The sequence below is a fragment of the Mauremys mutica genome, chromosome 4 (genome assembly GCF_020497125.1).
Source record: "Mauremys mutica isolate MM-2020 ecotype Southern chromosome 4, ASM2049712v1, whole genome shotgun sequence".
NCBI classification, from domain to species: Eukaryota; Metazoa; Chordata; order Testudines; family Geoemydidae; genus Mauremys; species Mauremys mutica.
In genome coordinates, this window is record NC_059075.1 from 13,758,190 (window position 1) to 13,783,116 (window position 24,927).

General features: G+C 47.7%; 1 protein-coding gene across 1 annotated transcript; it reads left to right on the forward strand.

The window, feature by feature from the left end:
* The first annotated feature begins 2,381 nt into the window (after positions 1-2,381).
* Positions 2,382-6,686, forward strand: SIX6 (SIX homeobox 6). The gene is made up of 2 exons (XM_045017072.1): positions 2,382-2,953; positions 6,352-6,686. The coding sequence occupies exons 1-2, from the start codon at positions 2,382-2,384 to the stop codon at positions 6,518-6,520; spliced, it is 741 nt and encodes a 246-aa protein (XP_044873007.1). The 3' UTR covers positions 6,521-6,686.
* The last annotated feature ends 18,241 nt before the right edge of the window (positions 6,687-24,927 follow it).

Below are 24,927 nucleotides of genomic sequence, written 5' to 3' on the forward strand. Positions count from 1 at the left end.
TGGTGTAAACGGTGAAGCCTAGAAGTCTTCTCTTTCAAAAGTTTCTAGGGCGTGTTTCGGAGCTCGGGAGTGTATGTGCATGCTTGGCTTCTCCTCCTTCTTTCTCCTTCTTCTTTTCTTATTTTCCCTCCCCCGCCCCCCAGCCATGTCGGTTTTTATGAAAATGAGCAGTATTGAAAGCCTTTCCATCCCGCTAGCTGTGAGCCTCACATAAATGATGTAAATGGCTCCGAGGTTGGTTTTTTTTTTTCAAGTGAACTGTGTAGATCTGTGAAAATAATATCAGGGGTTTCCGTCAGAATGAACTTAGCACTGTATTGAGGCATGCCATAATCTGACCCGACACCTCCAACCATCTGCGCTATCTATCCGCCTTCTGATTTACCAAAGCTTCACAAGCAAAAGACAAATTGTACTTGATACTAAAGAAAAGACGGCGAGCTCCGGTCCGGTGCCTTTCTGCGGAGAGATGATGGGAGATAATGTAAATCTGGTTAATTTCAGGCTATAGGCAACTGGCAAAGGATCCCCTCTGTTTTGTTTTGTTTTAAGAAACAACAACGCAAGAAAATCAGATTAGGAAGGCATTTCTTTTGACGACTGTTCCGGGGGGGGGGGGAAATTGCATTGCACAGAGCGTAAGAGAACATCTTGAGTTTAATTCCCAATATATGCTGCCTTTTCTAGCCTGGCTCCTAATGTTCCCACAAAGACATTGCCTCTGAGCAGACCCATCTAGAATTAAGCTTGGCTGCTTCTTTTTTTCCCTCCCCCTCCAGAAAACACAACGGATCCTAACAGTGGTTTCATTTTTTTCCTGTCAGCCATGATCCTCATACATCTCTTTATTTATTTGGGGAGGAGTGGAAGGGATATTAATAAATTCGCTTCTCTTCCAGGACTAGACTCATCAGCCTCAGTTTAGGAACAGTCGGAGCTGATTATTAGAAGATGATCAATATTGTAAAAGATTCCTAAAATCTGCTTTAAGTTGCTGCCCTGACCTACAAATGACTTCTCACTCTCCATGGCTATTCTCGGTGTTTACTCAGGGCCACTCAACCGAAACCAATTAGGTTGTAAATGCAAACATATCAAGCTTTATTTGGGCAAAGGAGGGAGCTGGACTCCCCGAAATGAATCCCTCACCCTAATTATTGGGAGGGAGATGGAGAGGTTGATCTGTCGATTATCGGCTGCCCGTTGAGTGCTTCTGACAATATTCCATTATGGTTGCTTGCTTGCTTCATTTATTCTCTGATTTCGTGGTTGGACCTGATCTCATCTTTTCCTTGGCTGTAGACCGTGCAGAGCTGTCTGGGAGGCAGTGCAAGGCTCACTTCTGGACTGGATGGCTCTATAGGAGACAGGGGTGGGAGTAGCAGTCTTCGAAAGAAGCTAGGGAAGAACCCTGGTTCACTGGAACCCAGCAGCAGCCTGCACAGCTGTGTGTGTGTGTGTGTGTGTGTGTGTGTGTGTGTGTGTGTGTGTGTGTGGTCACATTGGCATGCTTCACTCCAAGTCTCCTGTGCAATTCGATAGCGTCCGCTCCCCAAAGTGCCCTGTTTATTTTCCTTTTCGCGGCCTTGTTAGGGTGCCCCCTCCACGCAAGAAAGCCTTCCCACGCGTGCCTGTGGGGCTGGAAGGAGGCGGGGATTGGTTTGCTTCAGGCTGCCATTTGGGAAAGGTCTCCTAGCTCTCGGCACGGGGGGGACTGATGAGCAGCGGGCTGCTGGGGCAAGCCGCAGACAATACCCCCCCCCACACACACACACGTCTCTGCCTGCGTGAGTCCTTCGCCGGCCCGGTGGGTGGGTGGGTGGGTGCGTGTCCTCCTGCTTTCGCAAATACCTTTGAAAGTCAAACTCTTCTCCGAAGGGCGCTGGGCGCTGTCGAGTCCTGGGAGGTGCTGAAATCTCTCCGGCGCGCGGCCTCCCGCCTTGATTGGCAGAGGCTGACAGTGAGGGGCAGCCCCCGCCATGGAAACCGGGGAGCCAATCTGCCCGGTCCAATAGCGAGCCGGGCTTCTCCCGCAGCATCTGAACAGCGGCTTGTTCTTCGCCTCCCCCCCCCTCCATCCTCCGCCACCCCCACGCACGCCTCCCCCCCATGGAAACAGCCGCCTAAGCGCTCCCAATTCCGTCCCCTCCCTGCCACTTCCACCGCCGCCGCCGCCGCCGCCCGAGCGCCCCTGCGAGCCCGGGGAAAGGTGCAGGCGGAGCAGAGCCGCGCGGCGTTCAGCAAATCCCCCCCCGGTCCCCAGATTCCCGTGTGGGTGTGCGGGGCGGGGGGATCTCGGGGGTCCTTCCGCCGCGCGTGGGTTTCCTCCCCTTCCTCCCGTCGCTCCCCAGCCGGGCCGAGACGCCGCCGCCGCCGCCTCGATGTTCCAGCTGCCCATCCTCAATTTCAGCCCCCAGCAAGTGGCCGGGGTCTGCGAGACCCTGGAGGAGAGCGGGGACATCGAGCGCCTGGGCCGCTTCCTCTGGTCCCTGCCGGTGGCCCCCGCGGCATGCGAGGCCCTGAACAAGAACGAGTCGGTGCTGCGAGCCCGGGCCATCGTGGCCTTCCACACGGGGAACTACCGGGAGCTCTACCACATCCTGGAGAACCACAAGTTCACCAAGGAGTCGCACGCCAAGCTGCAGGCCCTCTGGCTGGAGGCGCACTACCAGGAAGCCGAGAAGCTGCGGGGCCGACCCCTGGGGCCGGTGGACAAGTACCGGGTGCGGAAGAAGTTCCCGCTGCCCCGCACCATCTGGGACGGGGAGCAGAAGACGCATTGCTTCAAGGAGAGGACGAGGCACTTGCTGCGGGAGTGGTACCTGCAGGACCCTTACCCCAACCCCAGCAAAAAGCGAGAACTGGCCCAGGCTACCGGACTTACTCCTACACAAGTGGGCAACTGGTTCAAAAACCGCAGACAAAGAGACAGGGCAGCGGCCGCTAAGAACAGGTCGGTACTTTGCTGTTTTCCTGATTTTTCGGTTTAGAACAAGCTCCCCTTAGCCTGGTGCTTCTCCTCCGCGAGCCGGGGGCGCAGAGCCGCCTTTCCCTCCAGCTGAGCCATAGACCGGCTCGTTAATACTTTGAAAGGTTGCAATGCGTACCGCGGACGCGGTTGGCTTTCCGAGGCACTGTGCCGTAAATACAGAAGGAAGGCGGAAATTAATGCAGTTAGTCCCTTAAAATCTGCGCCCTTTCCCCAGTTCCAGTACGTGCTCGCCTTTCGTCCCCAGGTCAAAGATTAAAGATGCGAACGCTATTTCTGTGTCTTGGAGCCATTGCGGCGGACATGGGGTTTGTTGCCATTTCGGGGAAGCTTTGTTTTATGAGGATGTTTTTGCCTTTACATTATTCATCAGATTTCAACATAGGAAATGATCTACTTGAAAGATTCTCTGTCTTGGGGAAGCTTAAATTAATAGATAAGCCGCAAGAAACGATTTGTATTTCCCTTGAAGAAGTAGCGCGTTAGATGGGGCATCAGGAAAGGATTTTTTGAACCGTTTCTAATAATTAATATAATGAATATGATAAAGAGATGGGGAACATTCGCTCAGCCACTCATTTTCCAGCCTTCAGCCGTTTAAATATCAAGACTATAAAGAAGCTAACCAAATATATATTTTTAAAAAATCTATTCCCTTTCCAAGTTTTTGCTTTAAGATATTTAGAAAGCTACGTAAAATAGACCCATCTATTTCGCCATGAGTATAATTGTGCAAGCTCGTTTCAGAAAACATCATCAATTGTTCTAATAGGAAACAATATTGTATACATATTTCAAGATCTGCTTTAAAAATAGCCTTGTTTACAAGACACAATCTTTTCATTTTGAATTCATTTGAATTCCGTTTCGGGCGCTTTTAAACCCTCAGGAATTGTTTCTGGGTTATTTTTAGTTGTTGTTTTTTTCAATAGAAAATGGTTTTGTTTGGGGTTTTTTTCTTTGCAATGTTATTATTTTGAATTATTTATCTGAAATTAGCGACATAAGCAAATGTCCTGGAAATTATGGATCAAATTCCTGCCACTGACTCCTGAGTTGTTGTTTTTTTAGAAGTCAACAGGAAGATAACTAGGTCAAGTACATGGGTTGCACCCTGGACTGGTTCAAAAAGAGTTCTGGAAAGCCGTGACTAAATAATTAAAAATAAATATTGCCTGACGCTGTAAATTAAATAAAAATACAGCAGTCCCTATGTCTGGAATCGTGTAGGAGAAAAGATTTAAGCCTTTCTAAAAGTGGGCAGGACACACCGCTCGTGTGAATGGCAAAAGCATGCACTGTGCCGGGGTCCCCTTTCAAAGGAATTAAAGCTGCTGGAAAGACTTCAGGAAGCGGGTAGGGGCAACGCGTGGGCACAGGGTGAAGCACCGGTTGTGTGTTTGCAGCCAGAAGCTAAATGCCTGGTCCAACGTGACTAGATTTGGCTGACAGGGGAACTGAGGCTGGCTTGGCCATGGATAGCGAGGGTGGTAGTGTGGAGTGGCTGGTTAGCTGTTCGAATAGGGTAGATGACTGAGGTGGGAGTATGTGGGGGCGCGGTGGTAGGAGATATGTGGGGTGAAAGGGCTCCTTAGCTGTCCCAATAAAGTAGCTGTTGGGATAAAAGACATAGGCGAGGGGTAACTGGCTAGTGATGGGGGGGGTCTTGTGGGGATGTGGTAGGAGGTATATGGGGGTCAGATGGCTGGTTAGCTGTTGGGATAGGATAGGTGGTTAGGCATGGAGGTGGGAGGTATAGGAGGAGGCTGGTTAGCTATTGGAATAAGATAGGTGGTTGAGATGGGGATAGACTGGATGGAGCGACGAGTTAACTGCGTCCGCTGGAATTAGATTGATCGCAATGGTAGGGTGACTGGCTGGCTCTTAGGATGGGGTAGGTGACTGGGGTGGCTGCCTACCCGGTGGATGGAATAGATGATTGAGGTAGTGTGGCTGGTAGGTTGTTGGATGGGAGAGGTGATTGTGGCTCGGTGGGGTGGCTGGTTGGCTGTTGGATGGGATAGGTGACCGAGGTGGGGTGGCCAGTTGGCTGTTGGATGAGATAGGTGATTGGGGTGGCTGGTTGGCTATTGGATGGGATAGATGACTGAGTTTAGGGGGCTGGTTGGCTGGGATAGTTGGCTGGCGTGGGGTGGAGTGATGGTTGGATGGGATATGTGATTGGGGTGCAAGGGCTATTTGGCTGTTGGAAGAGACAAGTGATTGGGGTATGGGGACTGGTTGGATGGGATGGAGGGGGTTTGCTGTTGGATGGGATAGGTGGGTGGCTGTTGGATGAGATGGGTGACTGGGGGCTGGTTGGATGGGATAGATGACTGGACTGGGATGGGTGGCTTTTGAAGGGGATAGGTGACTGGGATGGGGGTAGGGGTGTTTGATGGGATAGGTGACTGGGATGGAGGAGCTGTTGGCTGGGATAGGTGACTGGGGTAGGGGAGCTGTTGGTTGTTGGCTGGGATAGGTGACTGGGGTGGGGGGGTTGTTGGCTGGGATAGGTGACTGGGGTGGGGGAGCCGTTGGCTGTTGGTTGGGATAGGTGACTGGGGTGGGGGGGTTGTTGGCTGGGATAGGTGACTGGGGTGGGGGGTTGTTGGCTGGGATAGGTGACTGGGGTGGGGGAGCCGTTGGCTGTTGGCTGGGATAGATGACTGGGGTGGGCGGGTTGTTGGCTGGGATAGGTGACTGGGGTAAGGAAGCTGTTGGCTGGGATAGGTGACTGGGATAGGGGAGCTGTTGGCTGGCATAGGTGACTGGGGTAGGGGGGGTTGTTGGCTGGGATAGAGGACTGGGGTGGGGGGGTTGTTGGCTGGGATAGGTGACTGGGGTGGGGGGGTTGGCTGGGATAGGTGACTGGGGTGGGGGGGATTGGCTGGGATAGGTGACTGGGGTGAGGGTTTGTTGGCTGGGATAGGTGACTGGGGGGGGCTGTTGGCTGGGATAGGTGACTGGGGTGGGGGTTGTTGGCTGGGATAGGTGACTGGGGTGGGGTTGTTGGCTGGGATAGGGGACTGGGGTTGGGGGGGCTGTTGGCTGGGATAGGTGACTGGGGTGGGGGGGTTGGCTGGGATAGGTGACTGGGGTGAGGGTTTGTTGGCTGGGATAGGTGACTGGGGTGGGGGGGTTGTTGGCTGGGGTAGGTGACGGGTGGGGAGGGTTGTTGGCTGGGATAGGTGACTGGGGTGGGGAGGGTTGTTGGCTGGGATAGGGGACTGGGGTAGGGGAGCTGTTGGCTGGGATAGGTGACTGGGGTGGGGAGGGTTGTTGGCTGGGATAGGGGACTGGGGTGGGATAAGCAGCTGTTGCTGCGATGTGTGACTGTATATGTCTCCTGTTCCTTGCAGGCTACAGCAGCAGGTCTTCTCCCAAGGCTCGGTGCGCTCGCTGCAGGCCGAGGAGGAGAGCGCAGGGGAGCCGCTGGGGGCCGCCTCCAGCCCCGCCGCCAGCCTGTCCAGCAAAGCGGCCACCTCTGCCATTTCCATCACATCCAGCGACAGTGAATGTGACATCTGACACAACAGCCAAGACAGAACAGGGGGGGAGCGACCGAGCTAAACACAGTGCCTGCCTGCCTCCAGAACACCCGGGCTCGCGTCCCCACTCGGAGCCTCCCCCAGGGCGCCATGACCCATGAGCGCGTTCCGGCTTAGACCCCCAAGAGACTCATTCACAGAAATGTTTGTCGCCTTTATTTAAAAGGATCTGCTGAACCGATGCCTCAAAAAGAAAAATGCCAAGTTGCAAAATGTTTGAGCGCCTGCCCTGTATCCCGCGTGGGTATTTCATGTTGAAAAGACGCTGTTATTATTATTATTATTATTTTATTTTATTATTTTCTTTTTTTTGCTTTACTTTAAAGGGTTTTTATATATATAATGTTTATTTACTTATTTAAGGGATTGCTATGGTAGATTTTTCTATTATTATTATTTTATTTTGGCTTGTTGTCTATGTGCACAGGTGACTTGTAGAGCATGTGCAGGATCAATACTGTATGAAGCTGCCTAAAACAATAATAAAATATTTGGTGAGCAACTTTTCTTACTTAAAGGGTCTGTTTTAAAATTCTTAAGGTCGGAGCCAATGCACAGAGCCCCTTGGCTTAAGGAGGTGGTTCTCTGATTCCATTGAAATCTCACCATAGACTTGCCTGGTTCCGAAATAATTAGTCAGTCCTCCTTTGCAAGGCAGGGAGAGTGATAGGCGATGAAGCGCTCTGGCTTCTGCATGACTTCCCCACGCAGGGTTTATTATACAGTTCAGCAGTAACTAAATATCAAATCCATTAAAGGGAATCAAAACGGGGCGGGATGGGCAGCGTTGGGAAATCTGCGTTTTACTGAGAGCACAATGGTAAGAGAGAAATTGACTCCTCCGCGCTGGTAAAGAGAAGTGAATGTGGCTAGCTGAGAAGCTAGGATCTAGTTAGTCCCATGTGAAGGAAGGGGGCAGACGGTGCTGCCTGCTAGGCGGATAGCAAGATCTGGCTGTTTGCCCGTGTCTTGCTTCGAATGGCCGAGATTTCGCGCGGTATCAACAGTGAATTATGAATGGGGGAGGGAGAAAGCCTGTACGCGAGGCTATAAATACCCCTTCCGTGTAACATCAGCTGCAGCTCCCTTCTTTACCGGGCAAATAAAATAGAGGATCATAAATTAAATAACCCTCCAGACCAGAGCACCATTATAGATCAGACCGGGGGAGAAATCATACGGTCGCTTCGGGTCGTTAACGTGCATTGTCTGGCTTTTTTTTTAAGACTGTTTTTGCTCTGAGAAAGCCAAAGCCATCCAAAGAGCGGGCTAAGCTTTTCCCCAGCAAAAGGATTTTATATTATACATTCTGACGTTGATCTTTAAATCGCTTGAGCTGTGCTTTTTTTGTCTGCTCGGGCTCATTGCATTTGCCTCCCTGGCCTCAGAGACGTGCCTCCCCGAATAAGCTGATTGCTTGGCTTGTTTTAGCAGGCGAAGCGTTGTACACATGGGGAGCAAAGGGACATGGGGCTTCCCAGACCGCGGGAGGAATCCTGGGACTGCGAATATCCTCATTCGGTTTCTAAAGGAGACAGTTCTGTTTCAGCTTCAGGAATCGAAAGAAACCTTCAGATCAGACGCCCGCATCTACTGGAAACATCTCTTAAAAGGGATGGGGGTGGGGAAGAGAGCCGTTGTCAGTAAACTTAATTGAGCGAGTCACTTAATATAGAGCTCATGCTCCAAAACGTCTGTTAGTCTATAAGGGGCCACTGGACTCTTTGCTGCTTTTCCAGATCCAGACTAACAGGGCTCCCCCTCTGATACTTCACATAATATTTGCTCCCCAGGTGCAGAAAGCAGATTCCCACCTAGCGCTGAGCTTTTAGCTGCTCCTAAATTTGTGTTTTAATCGGTGGAACATCGGCACTGAAGCTGCGTTTTACTTCCTTATGATCACAATAATTCCTCGGTATCTTTCCAGTGCACCACAGTGATGGGCCGAACACGCAGAGGCTAGTTTTTACTAACTAAATTCGAAGTCCGTTTGGAAGCAAGTTATTTCATATGTTAATAGTATGAGAAACCAACAGAGCTGTGGATGAGAAATATTCATTAGGAATATGTGCTTGTAAAAAAAACCCAAGTATCTAGTTTCCTTTCAAAACATAGCCAGGCTAAATCGCTTTAGAGCTTTAGGAACTCTGGTTATCTTTAAAAAAATGTTATCAGAAGACACTTTAAAAAAAACAGACATTAAATGTGGTGTTTTCCCACCAAAGCAGCATATCTACTGAGTCTGATCAAAGATGATACCTACAAATAGAAAGTTGCCCGGATTAATATATTGGCTTTGCTGTATTACCAGACTTCCTACCTTTTAAAGTAATCATTCCTAATTAAAATCCCGTGGTGCTCAATGCAATCACCTAATTCTATGTTAAAAGAGGCGGCTGAGAATTTTCTTTATGGTCGGGCACCTTTTTTCAAAATCAAATTCTAATTTTGCTTGATAAGAAGTTATGTTTTACTATATAACTTTAACTTCCTAATATACATCTCTCTAAAATCAGACACACTGTCCGGATTAAAAACGAGAACGTGATTTACAAGCTTGTTTAAAGGGAGCGGTTTTGCCTGTGACTGAAACATCCGCCAAAAGTATTGTGGCTTCTTTTTACGTTTTAAGCGCTGCATTTTCTTGACAGGCAGCACTTTCAAACAATTAGTTGTTATCTCATAAAGATTTTCTTCCGAACTGCGAAGTGAATCTGCTAGAACTGAGAAAAATATTTTATTTCCATCCAAGTTACTCATTGAAGTCTTTGTGAGTTTTGCCATTTACTTTTATAGGACAGGAACAATATCGGACCTTATATTTGTTCTGATTCGAGAGAGAGAGATAGAGACATATAGATCTATATTTAGATATTCTAAATATTAATCAATATATGGAAGATTTTGATATCTAGTTAGATAACTATCTAAATATTATACAGATACAGACCTACTGTCAGTTTGTAGGATTTTCTTTGCTTTTTTATCTTCATCGTATCTAGCTAGCTACGATTTTCTTGGTTTTATGTCCTTGTGGTATATATAACTATATAAAATTATGTATTTTAGGAGTACTATGAGGATACAATAGGATACACTATAGATTTATGTATATTAAAAGAACAACATCATTATACAGAGAACTCTGAAGGATGAGAAAAATTGAACGTTTGGTGACCTTAATTACGCACTATAGCAAAATATAAAACCATCGGAGCCATATTATATCCTCATAGTATGTAGTGTCATACAGATCACTGTAAACGGTAGTATATAGATTCATATAGACCATCATCGTTCGTATATAGATTCATTTAGATCGTGTGTGTAGGTGTCTGCGAGACAGAGAGAGATTTTAGCAATGGAACGTGTAAATGAAGACAGAATGCGCCCCTGATCGTCTTATAGTTTGCTACAAAGGCTGTAAGGCACTTCAGCTCCCCTCACTTCTCAGCCTCCCTGCATGCTGATGTTGTTATTCTTGTAAGAACCATCAAGGCAGGAATCTCTTTCTCACACACATGGGATGCCCTGACAGTCTCTTCTCCAAAATCAGCACCAGGCACTTAATGTATTTTTTCCTCCCACTTTGTTTGCTTAAGAAAAAATTGAAAACTATATTTACGTTAAACAAAACGCAAGAGAAAAACTCGCTCAAAGTCTGCCTTGACCTCTCCCTGGTTAGCGGAACAAAGAAGAAAATATTGTATCAAAAGTAACGTGAATGGGGAGGGAGGAGAAGAGAAACAGCTTTTTCTCTATTCAGCTGGGGAGGGGGGAGTTTGAATATTTCCGTTTCTTTTCAGAAGCAGGGCAGCCCTGGGCAGGGATGAATGGAAAAGTCTTGTAAGCGGTCTATGAGGCTGTCAAACCGCTCAGAGTAATAAGCGCTAATGATGGGGTCTCGAGTCCTCCCCGGGACAAAAGGGGGCTTCGAGGGCTCGCAGAGGCTGAATAGCTAATAAGTTTTCAGGGCGGGGAGGGGGGGGTGAGTTAGCTGCCAACCAATTGATTTTGCAAGTGCAAAGAAAAGCGAGGCTTGCAGGTTGGGGCGAGTCTTGTCCCGGTGCAGCTGGGGACGGCAGGCCCTCTTACCAGGGTACTGCATTGTACAGGGCAAAGCTAAGCACCGCAGAGCAGAGCTGCGGCTACGAGCGGCTGACCACAATGCAGCCAGGAATGCGCCTCGGGAAAGCCACGGGACATGCTTGTGCAAACACCGCAGCAGGGCGACATCTCCCGTGTACACGCCGGGCACAAGCGTGTGCAGATGGAGGGCACACGCCGACAAATCTTTCGCTCCAGTTTGCACACCGGCGCTGGGGCAGGAGGAGGTTGCGCCAGGACTGTCCCGTAGGGTGACCCTGCCTAAACGAGCAATTGTTTTCGTAGCTGTTCTGTAACCGTCTTTTGCGGATCGCCCCCTGACGCGTTTTCATGGCAGACAAAAGGGGGGATTTGGAAATCAATTGACAGCTCCACCCTGGCGGAGAAAGCTGCTCTGGTACCAAGAGCGCTGCTCTGCCTGGCTCGCTGTCCTGAGAATTCAATGTGCTTAGAGGTTAGAAACCAGCCTTGGCCCCTTGGTTACTGACAGACGCACAACTCCCCATTAAGGCCTCTGCGAAGGAGACGAGTGGGTGTTTTAGGGCTAAAAACGAGCCAGCTTTGCCTTCGGGACCTTTCCTGCGTCCAGCGAAGCGCTTGGGCGGATCAGAGTCGCTCCCTGCTCCAGCTACTCCCTGGCGCTGTCCACACAGTATAACCGCAGGGTGAGGGCGCGCTGATAACTGCCCCTTCCGCTGCTTTACGCCAAACGTTTGTTTTAGGAGTGCTGGGCCACAGCCAGCCCGGTGGGTGGAGCAGCGCTACGCACCCGCGGAGCCTGCCTGCCCACAGTCATGGCCCGGCCTTAGGGCGGGGGAGCCCCACTGAGAAATAGTCCACGCGGCCCCCCAATCTGTGCCTTTGTGTGGGGGGTGAGCCACGTGGGCCTGTGTCCCTACCGCCGCCCTGAGCCAATGGCCTGGCTAGCAGCAGCTCCATAGCCTGGGTGGAGGAGGAGGATGGAATTCAAACCCGCGCCCTGCACACAGACTATGTGTAAACGCATCAGAGGGGTGGCCCTGTTAGTCTGGATCTGTAAAAAGCGACAGAGAGTCCTGTGGCGCCTTTGTCCCTTTTTATGTGTAAATGGGAGCAAGCAGGCCTTGGGGTCCGAGTAAGCCAGAATCTCGCGCCACTCCCCGAGCTCTTTGGGCAAAATCCGCATGAGGGGGGGCGGAGACCTCCCGTCACATCTAAGGAGGGGAAACTTCACCTCAGCCTCATTGGTGAATGGAGACTCGGTTGCATAAAACTATCAATTCCAGTCTTTTAATGAGCAGCAAAGAATCCTGTGGCACCTTATAGACTAACAGACGTTTTGCAGCATGAGCTTTCGTGGGTGAATGCCCACTTCGTCAGATGTCCCCAGTCGCAGAGCCTACTGAATGCAGTAATGTGAAGTTCTGGGGTTACAGATGATGTGTTCAGTGAGATCCTGCAAGCCAGTGCCGCATCAGACTGTGAGCACAGGGCCTGGAGTGTGAACATTGCAGACAGCCTGGAGAAGGAGAGAGTGGAGAAGAGAAAGGCACAGGGATCCCAGCAGGAAAAGGAGAGGGAGAAGCACCAGGACATAATGGGGTTTCTCTGGGAGCAAACAGATGCTTCAAACTCTTTTGAACTTACAGGTACCTCTCTCAACCCTCCCCCCGCATCACCCCACCCTCAACATACCAAATGACATCAGGGGTCACTGCATTACCCCTACCACTCTGCTCCAGATAACCAGAGCTTCATATACTGGTACATACCAGGGTGCAATCGAGACCAGTGAGGGGCTGTGTCACCTCTGCCCTGCACCCACGGGTGCCTTACAATGAGTTGCTGCAGTAGTTCCCACCCAGGCCACTCACAAACAGCCTTCCAGCATGCAGGGCCGGCTCCAGAGCCCAGCGGGGCAAGCACCTGCCTGGGGCGGCCCTTTCCCGGGGGGGCGGCAGGCTGGGCCGGCGGTCCTGCCGCAGTCATGCCTGCGGGAGGTCCACCGGAGCCCCGGGAGCAGCGGACCTGCCGCAGGCATGACTGCGGAGGGGACGCTCGGCCGGCGGCTCCAGTGGACCTCCCGCAGGCATGACTGCGGACGGTTCGCTGGTCCCGCGGCTCGGCTGGACCTCCCGCAGGCACGCCTGCGGCAGCTCAACCGGAGCCGCCGGACCTGTGAACCGCCCGCAGCTGCGGGAGGTCCAGCCGAGCCGCGCGACCAGTGGACCCTCTGCAGTCATGCCCGCGGGAGGTCCGCTGCTCCCGCGGCTCGGGGGCGCCTCCCGGCCATGACTGCTTGGGGCGGCCAAAAACCTAGAGCCGCCCCTGCCAGCATGCAGGTCACACTTGAAGTGTGTGTAACTGCAGTCAGCCAGCCACACTTGGGTTACGTTCTGGCTTTTACCAGCCTGAGTTACTTCTGTAGCGTGACCCCAACACACTCCCAGTCCTGGATTTCCCCCCAAAAATATGTGTCTTGTGCTGCCCAGCCCTTTTCTGGACAGTCCAAATATATTAAGTTTGTTATTCCTTTAAGGGAATAATATACACCAGTTTATAGCCTTAAATAGAATTTCCCAGACAGTTTAACTGAAACACTTTGGATTAGATAAAACAATAAAACAAGTTTATTAACTGCAAAGAGAGAGATTTTAAGTGAGTACAAGCAATGAGGCATAAAAGTCAGAAATGATGACAAGAGAAATCAAGATAAAACACTTCCTAGTGCGTAACGTAACAAACTATATTAGATTTAAAGCAAAGCTTTGACCACATGCTTCCAACAGCATTACAGGACCCCTCCTCTGCATCCAATGGTTGCTTCTTTTGTCTTTTCAGGTGCAAAGAGTGAGATGCACATGGAGTGAGAAGGGAGGCCTTTTGGGGTGTTTGCGTCTCCTTTTTATAGTTTCACTCCCCCTCTTGAAAAGCATTCCCAGCTGAGAACCAGGAGACAAAGAGTCTGTGTTAGATGTTCCCTGCTGGGTTTTTTCACCTGTGTGAGCTTCCTTTGTTTCTCCCTTCCTGCTTTCCGCCTGATGACTCTGTTTACTGCTTAAATGTAAATTAAGACAAGAATACACTCCTTTGTTCAAGACAAGACTGTTTGACCAGTTTGGTGCTACCTGAGTCCCAACGTGTATTTTTAACATTATATAGGGAGGAATGTATAATTTTACACATAATGCAGCTATGCATATTTTGCCATGATATTACTGATCATCAAGTTATGAGTTTTCAAATGATACCTCACAAGGCATACTTTGTACAAAGATTATTGCAATAACGTGTAAAGTGTGAATACAGGGGTGCATTCCATCACACATACACACTGATCTGTGAAAGCCTTGGTTAGTGTATGTGTAGCTAAAATGGACAGGAATGTTTTTTCCCTTCATAAGTTCTCTTCTATTACTTTATTAAGTTTTTGATGCATTTTCTTTTAAATTGCACAGATTTTTTTTCTTTGCACTGATTTTGTCACTCAATAAAATTCTATTATTTAGAAAATTAATTTATCTTTATTCGTCCACAGCATAGGCTGCAGAGTACCTAAGCAGTTCTGAAAGCAACCAAACACTTGTTACTGTACAGTGTGGCACAACTCATAGGCTCGATGACAAACAAAATTAATAAGTACATTGACAGTGTTATATTCTTACATGTACAGCAAGCACAACACAATTCCTAACAGGCCTCAAAACAGCAGGGCCAGGTAGAGCACCGTACACGATAACTCATTACTATGACTCACTTTTAAAATGTTCCTGCAAAGCCTCTCTGAGCTGTATAGCTCTGCATTGAGCTCTTTTAATAGCCCTTGTGTCTGGCTATTCAAACTCAGCAGACAGCTGCTCCACCTCCACCCTGAACCCCAGTAGCAACTTTTCCCCCTTTGCTTCACAGATACTATGCCACAACCTTCAGCCCAAGGAAAGCCAATGGTATAAACCATTCGCTCCCTAAAACATCCCCAACCCCCTGGGGGGGTCTCTTGCATTTCCGATGATCTCCCATTTCCTTCCTTTACTCCCTGCCCTAACCCTAACAGTTCCACCTCAGAGCGATCCTTCCTTTACATAGATCTGTCTATAGCTTAAAAATACACAGTACAGTGGCCCTGTTCTGCATTCCTTGAGCCCCACTGCAGTCTGTTGATGCAGGATGAGGCGGATGCTGCAGAGATCACACAGTAGGAACAGGGCTGTAGGATCCTTTGTAGGAAATGCAGTTTTGCAAGCCCCCCACAGCTGCCCTCCACTAACAAAAATAATGACCGAGATACAAACCACACCTGTAACACAGCAGCGCTCCCGCCCGCTAAACCCAGGCAGCCCACAGCTCAGGCTGGGTGATCCAGCCGAGGTGCTAACACTGATGGAGAGAATAGGACGTGGCAGCCGGCACTTGGAGGCCAATGACCTCACGTGGCTTTACTTCGGACTCCAGCACAGAGCCCCAACAGAGAGTCTAGTAATGGCCAGGATGCGCGTGTGCAGCTGGACCTGTCTCCTTGTTCCTCCTTTTTATTGATGTGTGTGATCCATACTTGAAGCCCGTTGGGAATCGAGCGGTTCATTCATTTTCAATGGCCTGTCTATGGTAACGAATTATAGAATTAAAAATAATACCTATCGAAACCAAACGGCCTAAACACAAAGCCATATAAGGCAGCAGTGGCAACAATTTTACTTCTCATTATAGGATGGCCTTCTGCGCAATATAACAGGGCCCTGCTTTATATTATTTTTTCCTACACAAAGCCCTATTAAAAACCCCAGAGAGTGCACTCTATATATTCCATTAGGTCTTTTAGCAGTACAAATATCACGTTAATAAAGGGTAAAATATTACAGCTCAGCAAATGATTTTTTTGACGCAGGGTACGCAAGAAACTACTGTGGTACGCAAGAAACTACTGTTATCTAATGTTATTGCATATTATTCAAGAATATAGTACGGGGAAAGCATCAGCTGATTAATTTTAATTGGATTTTGCTTATTAATAATATTAGGAAACAAGAGCCAAAGCTTGATAATCTACCTACTGATTCCAGTGCCTCTATTAGCATGTGCAATGGGATCTCACCCTATTGTTTAATGAGTAATACAGTAAAATAACAAATCAAATGTCTGTGATTATTATTCTAAGATAAAGACCTTTCTAGCATCCACTGATTATAACATCCATTGTAATATTAGTGAGTACTGGTAAGAAAGAAGCTAAACCATTTTAATCCCTAGGCTTTCCCACCACTAAAACAATTCTTTAGAGGGGAGTAGACAGAAGAGACAATGGGACCCAAGTGATGAGTCCGGACTTCAGGAAGCAACCCGATGTGATCTGAAACAGCTTAGCTGCCACCGGGCATTGAATACAGCCCGGGTGACACATAGTTACCGTAATAACTCGCAAGTTTCTTAACATAATTTCCCATAAAAATAACAAAGGGCACCAAAGAGCTGAGGGTTAGAAAGTAAAATAAAATAAATAAAGGAAGTGCTCAGCCCCCCCGAACTTGCAGACTGTTAAACACATCACTGGTTTGCAGTTAAAACACGATACTTCCAGGCCCCCAGTCGCAGAGCCAACTGAATGCCAACCAATTGTGTGTCCAGCCACTGCTAGCTGAAAACCAAATACCACATAGCTAGAAATGATTTTAGGGCTGAGAGGCGAGGCCAAATAGCTGCACATTTTCAGTTTTAACAAAAAGTTAATATACCATAAAATAAAATGTTTAAGCAGCTGACCTTGGTTAAGTGCCCCAACATAGAAGTTTGATTGTTGTTATAACTAAACATACTAAAAATGCTTTAATAATAAAAAATAACAAATAATTTACTAAAATTAAAAAAATTGGCAACCCACTACTGTTTCCTATGGTAACCCACTAAAAATCACTATATGTTATGTTCTTCTTTTTTTTTAAGTTAATTATAAAAAATAAGCAAAAATATACACTGTGAAGCAGTTCAAGGGAACTTTTATTTGGGAAAGGAGCCCCTGGAAGCCTGGTTGCTGATTACTCAAAACCATCTTGGATGTTAGGTAAATATAAATGTTTGGGATGCTCTGAACCTACTGCTACAGCATGTATGTGTATGGTGTGCTTAAAACCTACAAAAAAGTCGTTTTAGGTAAAAGCGCTTTTGTATGTACCAATCATTTATCAAACAAAGGAGCTGTGTCCCCATTAATTTATTCTAACACCGCCTAAAAAAAACCAGTTAAGTTACCACTGCTTTCAGTTTTAAAAACCCTGGGTAACAATCCTGTGCCCTCTTCTTTCTCCTCCTTATCTGGCTCAGGTGTTCCATGGGTGTGGAGTGGGAACCCCTCAAGGCCTCAATGGCAGAAGCTGAAGATAAAACACATAGAGATACCACTGTCAGTATAGTCACAATGAAAAGCAAAACTTAAGATTCAGAATGTCTTTAAAGTTTTTAACAAGATATGCTCATTGATACTTCTGTTTGGGATTGCTTGTGCACAGCACCACTCACAGCAACAGCAATGATGAGTACAGCCCACTGGGGTGAGGAAAATGAGGAGTGAGTTGCGTGGTTGTATGAAACTAGGTCATATAGGGAAATTGCACTGAATACGGGCACCATTTTCCACAGGTGGTGGTGATTTTATCTGATAACTCACTCCTGGGGGTAACAAAGGCACAGAGAGCACAGCTGCTGCTGGTGTCCCAAAGCTGCCCTGGCCCATGTGCCATTAGCCTGTGTATTGCAATGGTGCCTGCCGGTGTTATCACAGAGTGGCATGGGAAAGCATCCTACCACAGAGGAAGAAATAAGGCTGCCATTCCTAGAAACCTTTAGGGACGATTGCAGAGTATCTCCCTGGAAGTATCATCAAGATCTCTCAGGAGGATACAAGGGACATCCCTCAGTAAATCAACAAACTGCTCCTCAAGGCCTCCCTTGCCTAACTCTGCAGGCAATGAAAAACAGACAACAACTCTACCTCTCACTGTAATACCGCTGCCTCTTCTAGTACGAGTAAACTAATGAAAAGTCAAGTATCAGAGGGGTAGCCGTGTTAGTCTGGTTCTGTAGAAGTAGCAAAGAATCCTGTGGCACCTTATAGACTAACAGACGTTTTGCAGCATGAGCTTTCGTGGGTGAATACCCACTTCTTCGGATGCAAGCAGCGGAAATTTCCAGGGGCAGGTGTATATATAAGCAAGCAAGAAGCAAGCTAGAGATAACGAGGTTAGATCAATCAGGGAGGAACAAATCAACATACCCTTAGAACCCCGACCAGGGTTATTCTATCTACTACCCAAGATCCACAAACCCGGAAATCCTGGACGCCCCATCATCTCTGGCATTGGAACTCTCACTGAAGGACTGTCTGGATATGTGGACTCTCTACTCAGACCCTATGTTACCAGCACTCCCAGCTATCTCCGTGACACCACTGATTTCCTGAGGAAACTACAATGCATTGGTGACCTTCCAGAAAACACCATCCTAGCCACCATGGATGTAGAGGCTCTCTACACAAACATCCCACACACTGATGGAATACAAGCTGTCAGGAACAGTATCCCTGATGATGCCACAGCACAACTGGTTGCTGAGCTCTGTGCCTTTATCCTCACACACAACTATTTCAAATTTAATGACAATATATATCTCCAGATCAGTGGCACCGCTATGGGCACCCGCATGGCCCCACAATATGCCAATATTTTTATGGCCGAACTGGAACACCGCTTCCTCAGCTCCCGTCCACTCACACCCCTTCTCTACCTACGCTACATTGATGACATCTTCATCATCTGGACCCATGGGAAGGAGACTCTGGAAAAATTCCACCATGATTTCAACAGCTTCCACCCCTCCATCAGCCTCAGCCTGGACCTATCTACACGGGAGGTCCACTTCCTAGACACCACGGTGCAAATAAGTGGTGGTCACATTAACACCACCCTATACCGAAAACCTACCGACCACTATGCCTACCTTCATGCCTCCAGCTTCCATCCCGGGCACACCACAAGATCCAAGTCTACAGCCAAGCACTGAGGTACAACCGTATCTGCTCTAACCCCGCAGACAGAGACCAACACCTAGAAAATCTCCACCAAGCATTCTCAAGACTACAGTACCCACACGAGGAAATAAGGAAACAGATCAACAGAGCCAGATGTGTACCCAGAAGCCTCCTACTGCAAGACAAACCCAAGAAAGAAACCAACAGGACTCCACTGGCCATCACATACAGTCCCCAGCTCAAACCCCTCCAACGCATCATCAGGGATCTACAACCCATCCTGGACAATGATCCCACACTTCCACAGGCCTTGGGTGGCAGGCCAGTCCTCGCCCACAGACAACCTGCCAACCTGAAGCATATTCTCACCAGCAACTGCACACCGCACCATAGTAACTCTAGCTCAGGAACCAATCCATGCAACAAACCTCGATGCCAACTCTGCCCACATATCTACACCAGCAACACCATCACAGGACCTAACCAGATCAGCCACACCATCACCAGTTCATTCACCTGCACGTCCACCAATGTAATATATGCCATCATATGCCAGCAATGCCCCTCTGCTATGTACATCGGCCAAACTGGACAGTCTCTAAGGAAAAGGATAAATGGACACAAATCAGACATTAGGAATGGTGGTTGGGTCAGTGCAAAGTATGGCATGTTGCTCTTTGTGAAAGCAGCAGGTCTGCAGCTTGGCACTAGATCGACCGTTGGCCTCCCTGGCCTTCTGGTATGCCTGCTGCAGTTCCTTTGCTTTTACGCTGCGCTACTGCAGGCCCCTGTCAAACCCCTTCTCCTGCACACACACACCCGCCCCTCCTGTGCAATCTGCTCATAGATGTTGATGTTTCTTCTCCCAACAGGCCCAGGAGATCCAATACCTCCCATCTACTCCAAGCCGGAGCATGTCTGGAGCATGTAGCCAGCATGGTCAGCTGGGCAGTTGCATATAATGGTGGAGAGCTGCCAGGTGTGCTCAGCATCTGGGTAACCAGGAAAAGGCATTTCAAACATTAACAGGGTTTTAAAGGGGAGGGTGGCTTTCTGGTCTGTGACCCCTGGGCAGTGGTGTTCACAATTGTGACCAGAGCAGTCAGTGTTGGGTATTGTGGGTCAGCTGTTGGAGGGCTGTTATGGTCGACATTGGTAACGTAGTGTCTACACTCGCACTGCGTTGACCTCAGTACATCTACCACGGATCAGTGCTGCTTGGGGAGGTGGTGTTACTATGTCAGAGTAGCAGGGTGCTTACATCAGTGGGAAGGGGGGAATAGATCCTTCAGATTTTGGATGGTGCACATTTCTGGGTATTATTTGGGGAGAACAAGTTTGGGCTATAGGAACAGACAAAGTGGTATAATGTCATCGACTTTTACAAGACCATGCTGAGCTTCTGTTTCTCAGGATTTTGATCTTGCTTCTTACTAGTTTTGATAGACTCTTGCTTAAATTGAGCATACAGGGCACTCATTTACCAGTACACAGACATCTATACACCTCAATCTTAACTATAGCAGAGCTGTGACTCTGCTGTACTATCTAAACATCAGCATATCCACAGCTCTGTCCAATATTTTCCTGCTTGTTTATCACTTACATCTTGTGCAAGAAAAACTCCCAGTGACTTCAGTGGAAGATTTTTCTTGCACAAAGAGGATTGAATGGGACCCTCAGGATGGTGTGACAAAGTTACTGGTATTGAGACACCAGACTAGTGCCAAGGGATGCCATTAGGTAAGCACCACAATCTGGATTTAATGATGGAGTTTGTCAGAATTGTCACCTATTCTATGTCATGGTCATTCCATGCTTCTGAAAGGCTCTTTGGCCATCAGACCTCTAAGACAGGGGGCCATATTGTGTCATCAATAGGAATATCTGTTTAAAAACTGATGGCACCATAGTGCCAAGGAGAGACCAATGCCCTGGCGTTAGAATCCTATGGCCAGACTAAAATGTGCATTGGTATAGATGTAACACTCTATTATCCCCTGCATGAAAATGTTGTTCCCCTTCCAGTGTTGCACCAGTTGGCTCTTTATTGGCCATCACAGCTAGAACACTGAGGTCCAGTTTTGGAAATGTCTTTCAGATATGTGGGGAGAGAAGGTGTATCTCCATCTCCCCAAACTCTGAAAATGAAGAGGAGCTTTTCATTGTTCCCATTCACCCCCCTGCTCCCTGTAGCAGTGAACTCTCTGCATCACGATCTTTCCTTATGCTGAGCAGCAACTTGAGTACAAAGGGCCCCTTAAAAAAAGAGCAGTTGGGAGCTGGTGTAGAGTTAAAAGTGGTGTAGGAACCTGTCTGTGCAGCTCACGGGCTGAGGCTAGTTCTGTGCTGTGCACTGGCCTGCAGCGGTCTGGGCAGGTGGGGAGGCTCAGTGGGAACTGCTCTCTGTTATCTATAGAATTCAGCCCCGAGCCTCTCTCCTTTTGTGGGGGGGAGGAGGCAGGCGTGGAGGTACAGCCTTGTTTAAAGTGATCTCTGAGAAGGTGTTTGGGGGAATGTGGGGGGACTGTGGAAACTACAAGGTGAATGGTTCCCAAAGGAGAGGGTGATGGACTGGAATAAAAGAACAAGACTATGAATTCGCTCTCCAGAAAGGCTCTGTCCATCCATCCCCCAAAGGGAGCAGACCAAGCCAAACAAGCGGACAGTGATCACAATTAAAAATGCCTGTGGTTCTAGAGTGTGCTACGTGCTACTTCCTAGAAACCCCCTGGAGAAACATAAGTGACTGCATCTGCCCCATGCTCATTCTCAAATAACCAGGATGGCCTTGTAAACTGGTTACGTTATGTATATTTATATTTGGGAATCTTGGGGGGTCACATCAAGGCATCCATTTTCAGGCAGGGCTCTCCACTGATTTCAGTGGAGATGCCTGCTTCAAAATGAATGGGGCTGTATTAGTCCCTTATTAATAATTTGTTTGTTCATTACTATAGTGCGTAGGAGGCCCAGTCACAGACCGGGACCCTATTATGCCACAATAGAATAATCATTTGAGATTTTAAAAAATGTTTAACAGATTTAGACACAGATCTATTCCTTTTTATTAATTTGAATGGAAGAGTTGTGTCTAAATCCCTTATAATGCTTTGAAAAACTCAACTTTTTTGGTGCATTACATTTGTTTCTATAACATTCCCCTTGTTTAAGAAAGTATAAACAGTTTGACCTAGGAGAAATAATACAAAAGTACCAGACTATCATCATGTAGGGGTACACACACACACACACACACACAGGGGGGAAAGATTTGCTTGAAGAGTCCAGTTTGAATTTATTAGTTAGTTCTGTTCCATTGTAAGCATCTTAAACTGTGGATTGAATGTCAATTTCACAGGAGAACGACTGGAAGCTACTCAAGTACTGTGAAAATTGAACCTCACACACACACACACTGGGAGAAAAAGATCTTTGTTATCCGTTGCTCTTTACTGAACGTTCCATGGTAACCCACAATGTCACATCTACTGGATGCTGTCTTTTGTGTAGGCTTTACTAGGATGTGCCTTATGAGGGTTATATTCTACCAGCCATTTAACTTTTTTAAAGACTTGTAGATTTCATTGGGAAGCTCTGCAGAGAGGTGGCAGGAAAATGGTCCACTGAATTGGGATTGTCTTCTTCTACTGGGAAACTTTTGCAGCCTTGTAAGCAAGTGGATTCACCCCTGCGGTGCCTCCTGCTGGTCAACCATGGGAATTAGCTTTTCCAGCATCCTGGAGCACCCCCTGCAGGCTGGTGATCCACCTTACCGCTGGCCCCCATGTCCCTCCCAGGACCCCGGTGCCTCTTTCTCTGGGTTGCTGCCCCCCCTGGCAGTACCCCCACACTCTGGGTCTCCCCACTAACCCCACCTCACCTCAGTGTAAGGCTACTGTCAATCACCATCTAGCCCCACTCCCTGGGGCAGACTGCAGTATACACCACTCATCACAGGCAAGGCTGGGTTGGACTTGCTGCCTCTCTCTGTAGCTGGGCTGCCCCTCTGAAGCCCCGGTACTGGTCTTAGGCCTTCAGCTAGGCCCGCAGCCTAGGGCTTTCCTAGGCCAGAGCTCCCCAGCTCCTCTAGCCTTCCCCCCAACCCTGCTCTGCTCTGCTCCACTCCGCTCCGCTCCACTCCACTCCACTCCACTCCACTCCACTCCCAGTACCCTGCTCGGCTCCCTAGCAGCCAGGCCTTTCTCTCTCTCTACAAGCAGAGAGAGAATCCTGAGCTTCTGGCTGCCCTGGCCTTCTTATAAGGCCCGGTTAGTCTGTTTGGGGCATGGCCCCAGCTGCAGCCACTTCCCCCAATCAGCCAGGGTTTTGCTCCCTTCCCCAGCCCCCGCCCTCTACAGGGCTTTTCCAACCCCTTCCGGGCTGGAGCGAGTGCTCACCCCGCTACAAGCCTCTTTCATCTTATCCCACTTGATCACTTTAATCCAGAGGACTGTAGTTCTCCACTGTTAGCTCAATTTAAAGGGAAGATTGCCATGACCTCCTTAGCTCACCGTCTTGTGCCGAAGCACTGAAGCTCACATGCTTCTTTAGGGGTGGACCTCAGAACACTTTTCACATCACATTAGTTGCAATACCAAGGTACAAGAGTGACAGCCTTCCTTCTGAATTTCCCAGGCATTGAGGGTGTAAATTAAACTTCCCTCTTATTATCTATAAGCCATAACTCCCAGTAAGGTGTATGGTTATACAAGCCAAATGATTTCAGCCACTTCAAGAAATGTAGGGACACCGACCATAGCTGTGCTTCAGGAACAGAACTGTTGCTTTATAATAAGATTTTTACGAAATAAATATATTCTAGTAAACATCACCATCCATACACACTCATCTCTACACTGAAGATTGGTATTTTAGATCTGTTTTTCAGTTGTGTTAAGTCTGTTTGAATGCCTGACAACCAGTTCTTCAAAATTATCATGGTCCATGTTCACTTTCTCATTAATTTGCGTCTGTCTTTTGCTTTGTCCACATCTACATGCCTATTTACTGCAGTAACTCTGTGTCTGATTTTTCATCCACTGAAAATAATTGGGAGGTTTTCCTGAATGAAGACTGCAGAGTAGAGCCTAAAGTCACACTGAATTGTTATATTGGAAGCCTGCAGCCCTGCAGCATTCACCACCCATTCAGATGCCTCCTTTCATAATACCCACTTGACACTTATTGGTAAGAATTTGTTATAGGACTGATTCCCAAGTCCTTTCCCATGTACTATAGCCATTGAAGCAAATGAGGTCTGTGTGTGCAATAACAGCTTTCAGTCTTATGCTGGTATCTGGTGTGACACCATGGTTCAAGACTCCTTAGCAAATCTGTTCTCTTGTATGTCTAGGCCCATCAAATGAAAATAGTAAAGAAATCATCTTCAATATGCATTTCCTACTATATTTTTTAATTATACACTTCTAATAAAAATTCCAGTAGGCACCACTGGAATATTTTGGTTTGTCTCTGTCATTTTCTACTGTTTGTTTGCTATTGCTTCTGCAGGAAGGAAAATCAACATCCCCAGGAGCCAGTATACCAGTAGACCTCTTTCTCTGTTCCAAAACCTAGCTACCAAACAGGATCAGTTGGAACCACTTAAAAATCTTCATTAGGATAACGCCACTGGTGAGCAATGCACTTTGCAGACATTGTTTCCTGCCCCAGAGAGCCTACATTCTAAGGCCTCAGTCCAGAACACAATTCACCATCCATTGACTTCAACAGAACTACTTCCCTTAGCAAGCTTGTGCTCATGCTTAAGTGTTTGCAGGATTGAGGTTTAAACAGGAAAAATACAGGTAAATGGGGTGTGGAATGCAGCCTGAGAACAAAGTGAATATGCTGTTCTGTCCAAGATGTGATGTTGCACTCCATATGTTTTATGGAAATATGCTTATGAGTGTGAATATGATGTAACTGGATTATGCTTTATGCAAAAGGTCTCTTGTAAGGTATCATAACAACGGTTATAAACTACTAAATATATTCCTTCTATTTGTATGCATGTATCATTCTTGTCAAGTATCAGAGGGGTAGCCGTGTTAGTCTGGTTCTGTAGAAGCAGCAAAGAATCCTGTGGCACCTTATAGACTAACAGACTTTTGCAGCATGAGCTTTCGTGGGTGAATACCCACTTCTTCAGATGCATCTGAAGAAGTGGGTATTCACCCACGAAAGCTCATGCTGCAAAACGTCTGTTAGTCTATAAGGTGCCACAGGATTCTTTGCTGCTTGTATCATTCTTGTATCTGAAGCTAGAAATATGAAGTATA

Bases quoted from the DNA above. Each gene is read 5' to 3' on its own strand.
- SIX6 (XM_045017072.1), top strand. From the start codon at position 2,382: ATGTTCCAGCTGCCCATCCTCAATTTCAGCCCCCAGCAAGTGGCCGGG. The intron at 2,954-6,351 runs GTCGGTACTTTG...TGTTCCTTGCAG, and splicing joins GCAGCGGCCGCTAAGAACAG to GCTACAGCAGCAGGTCTTCT.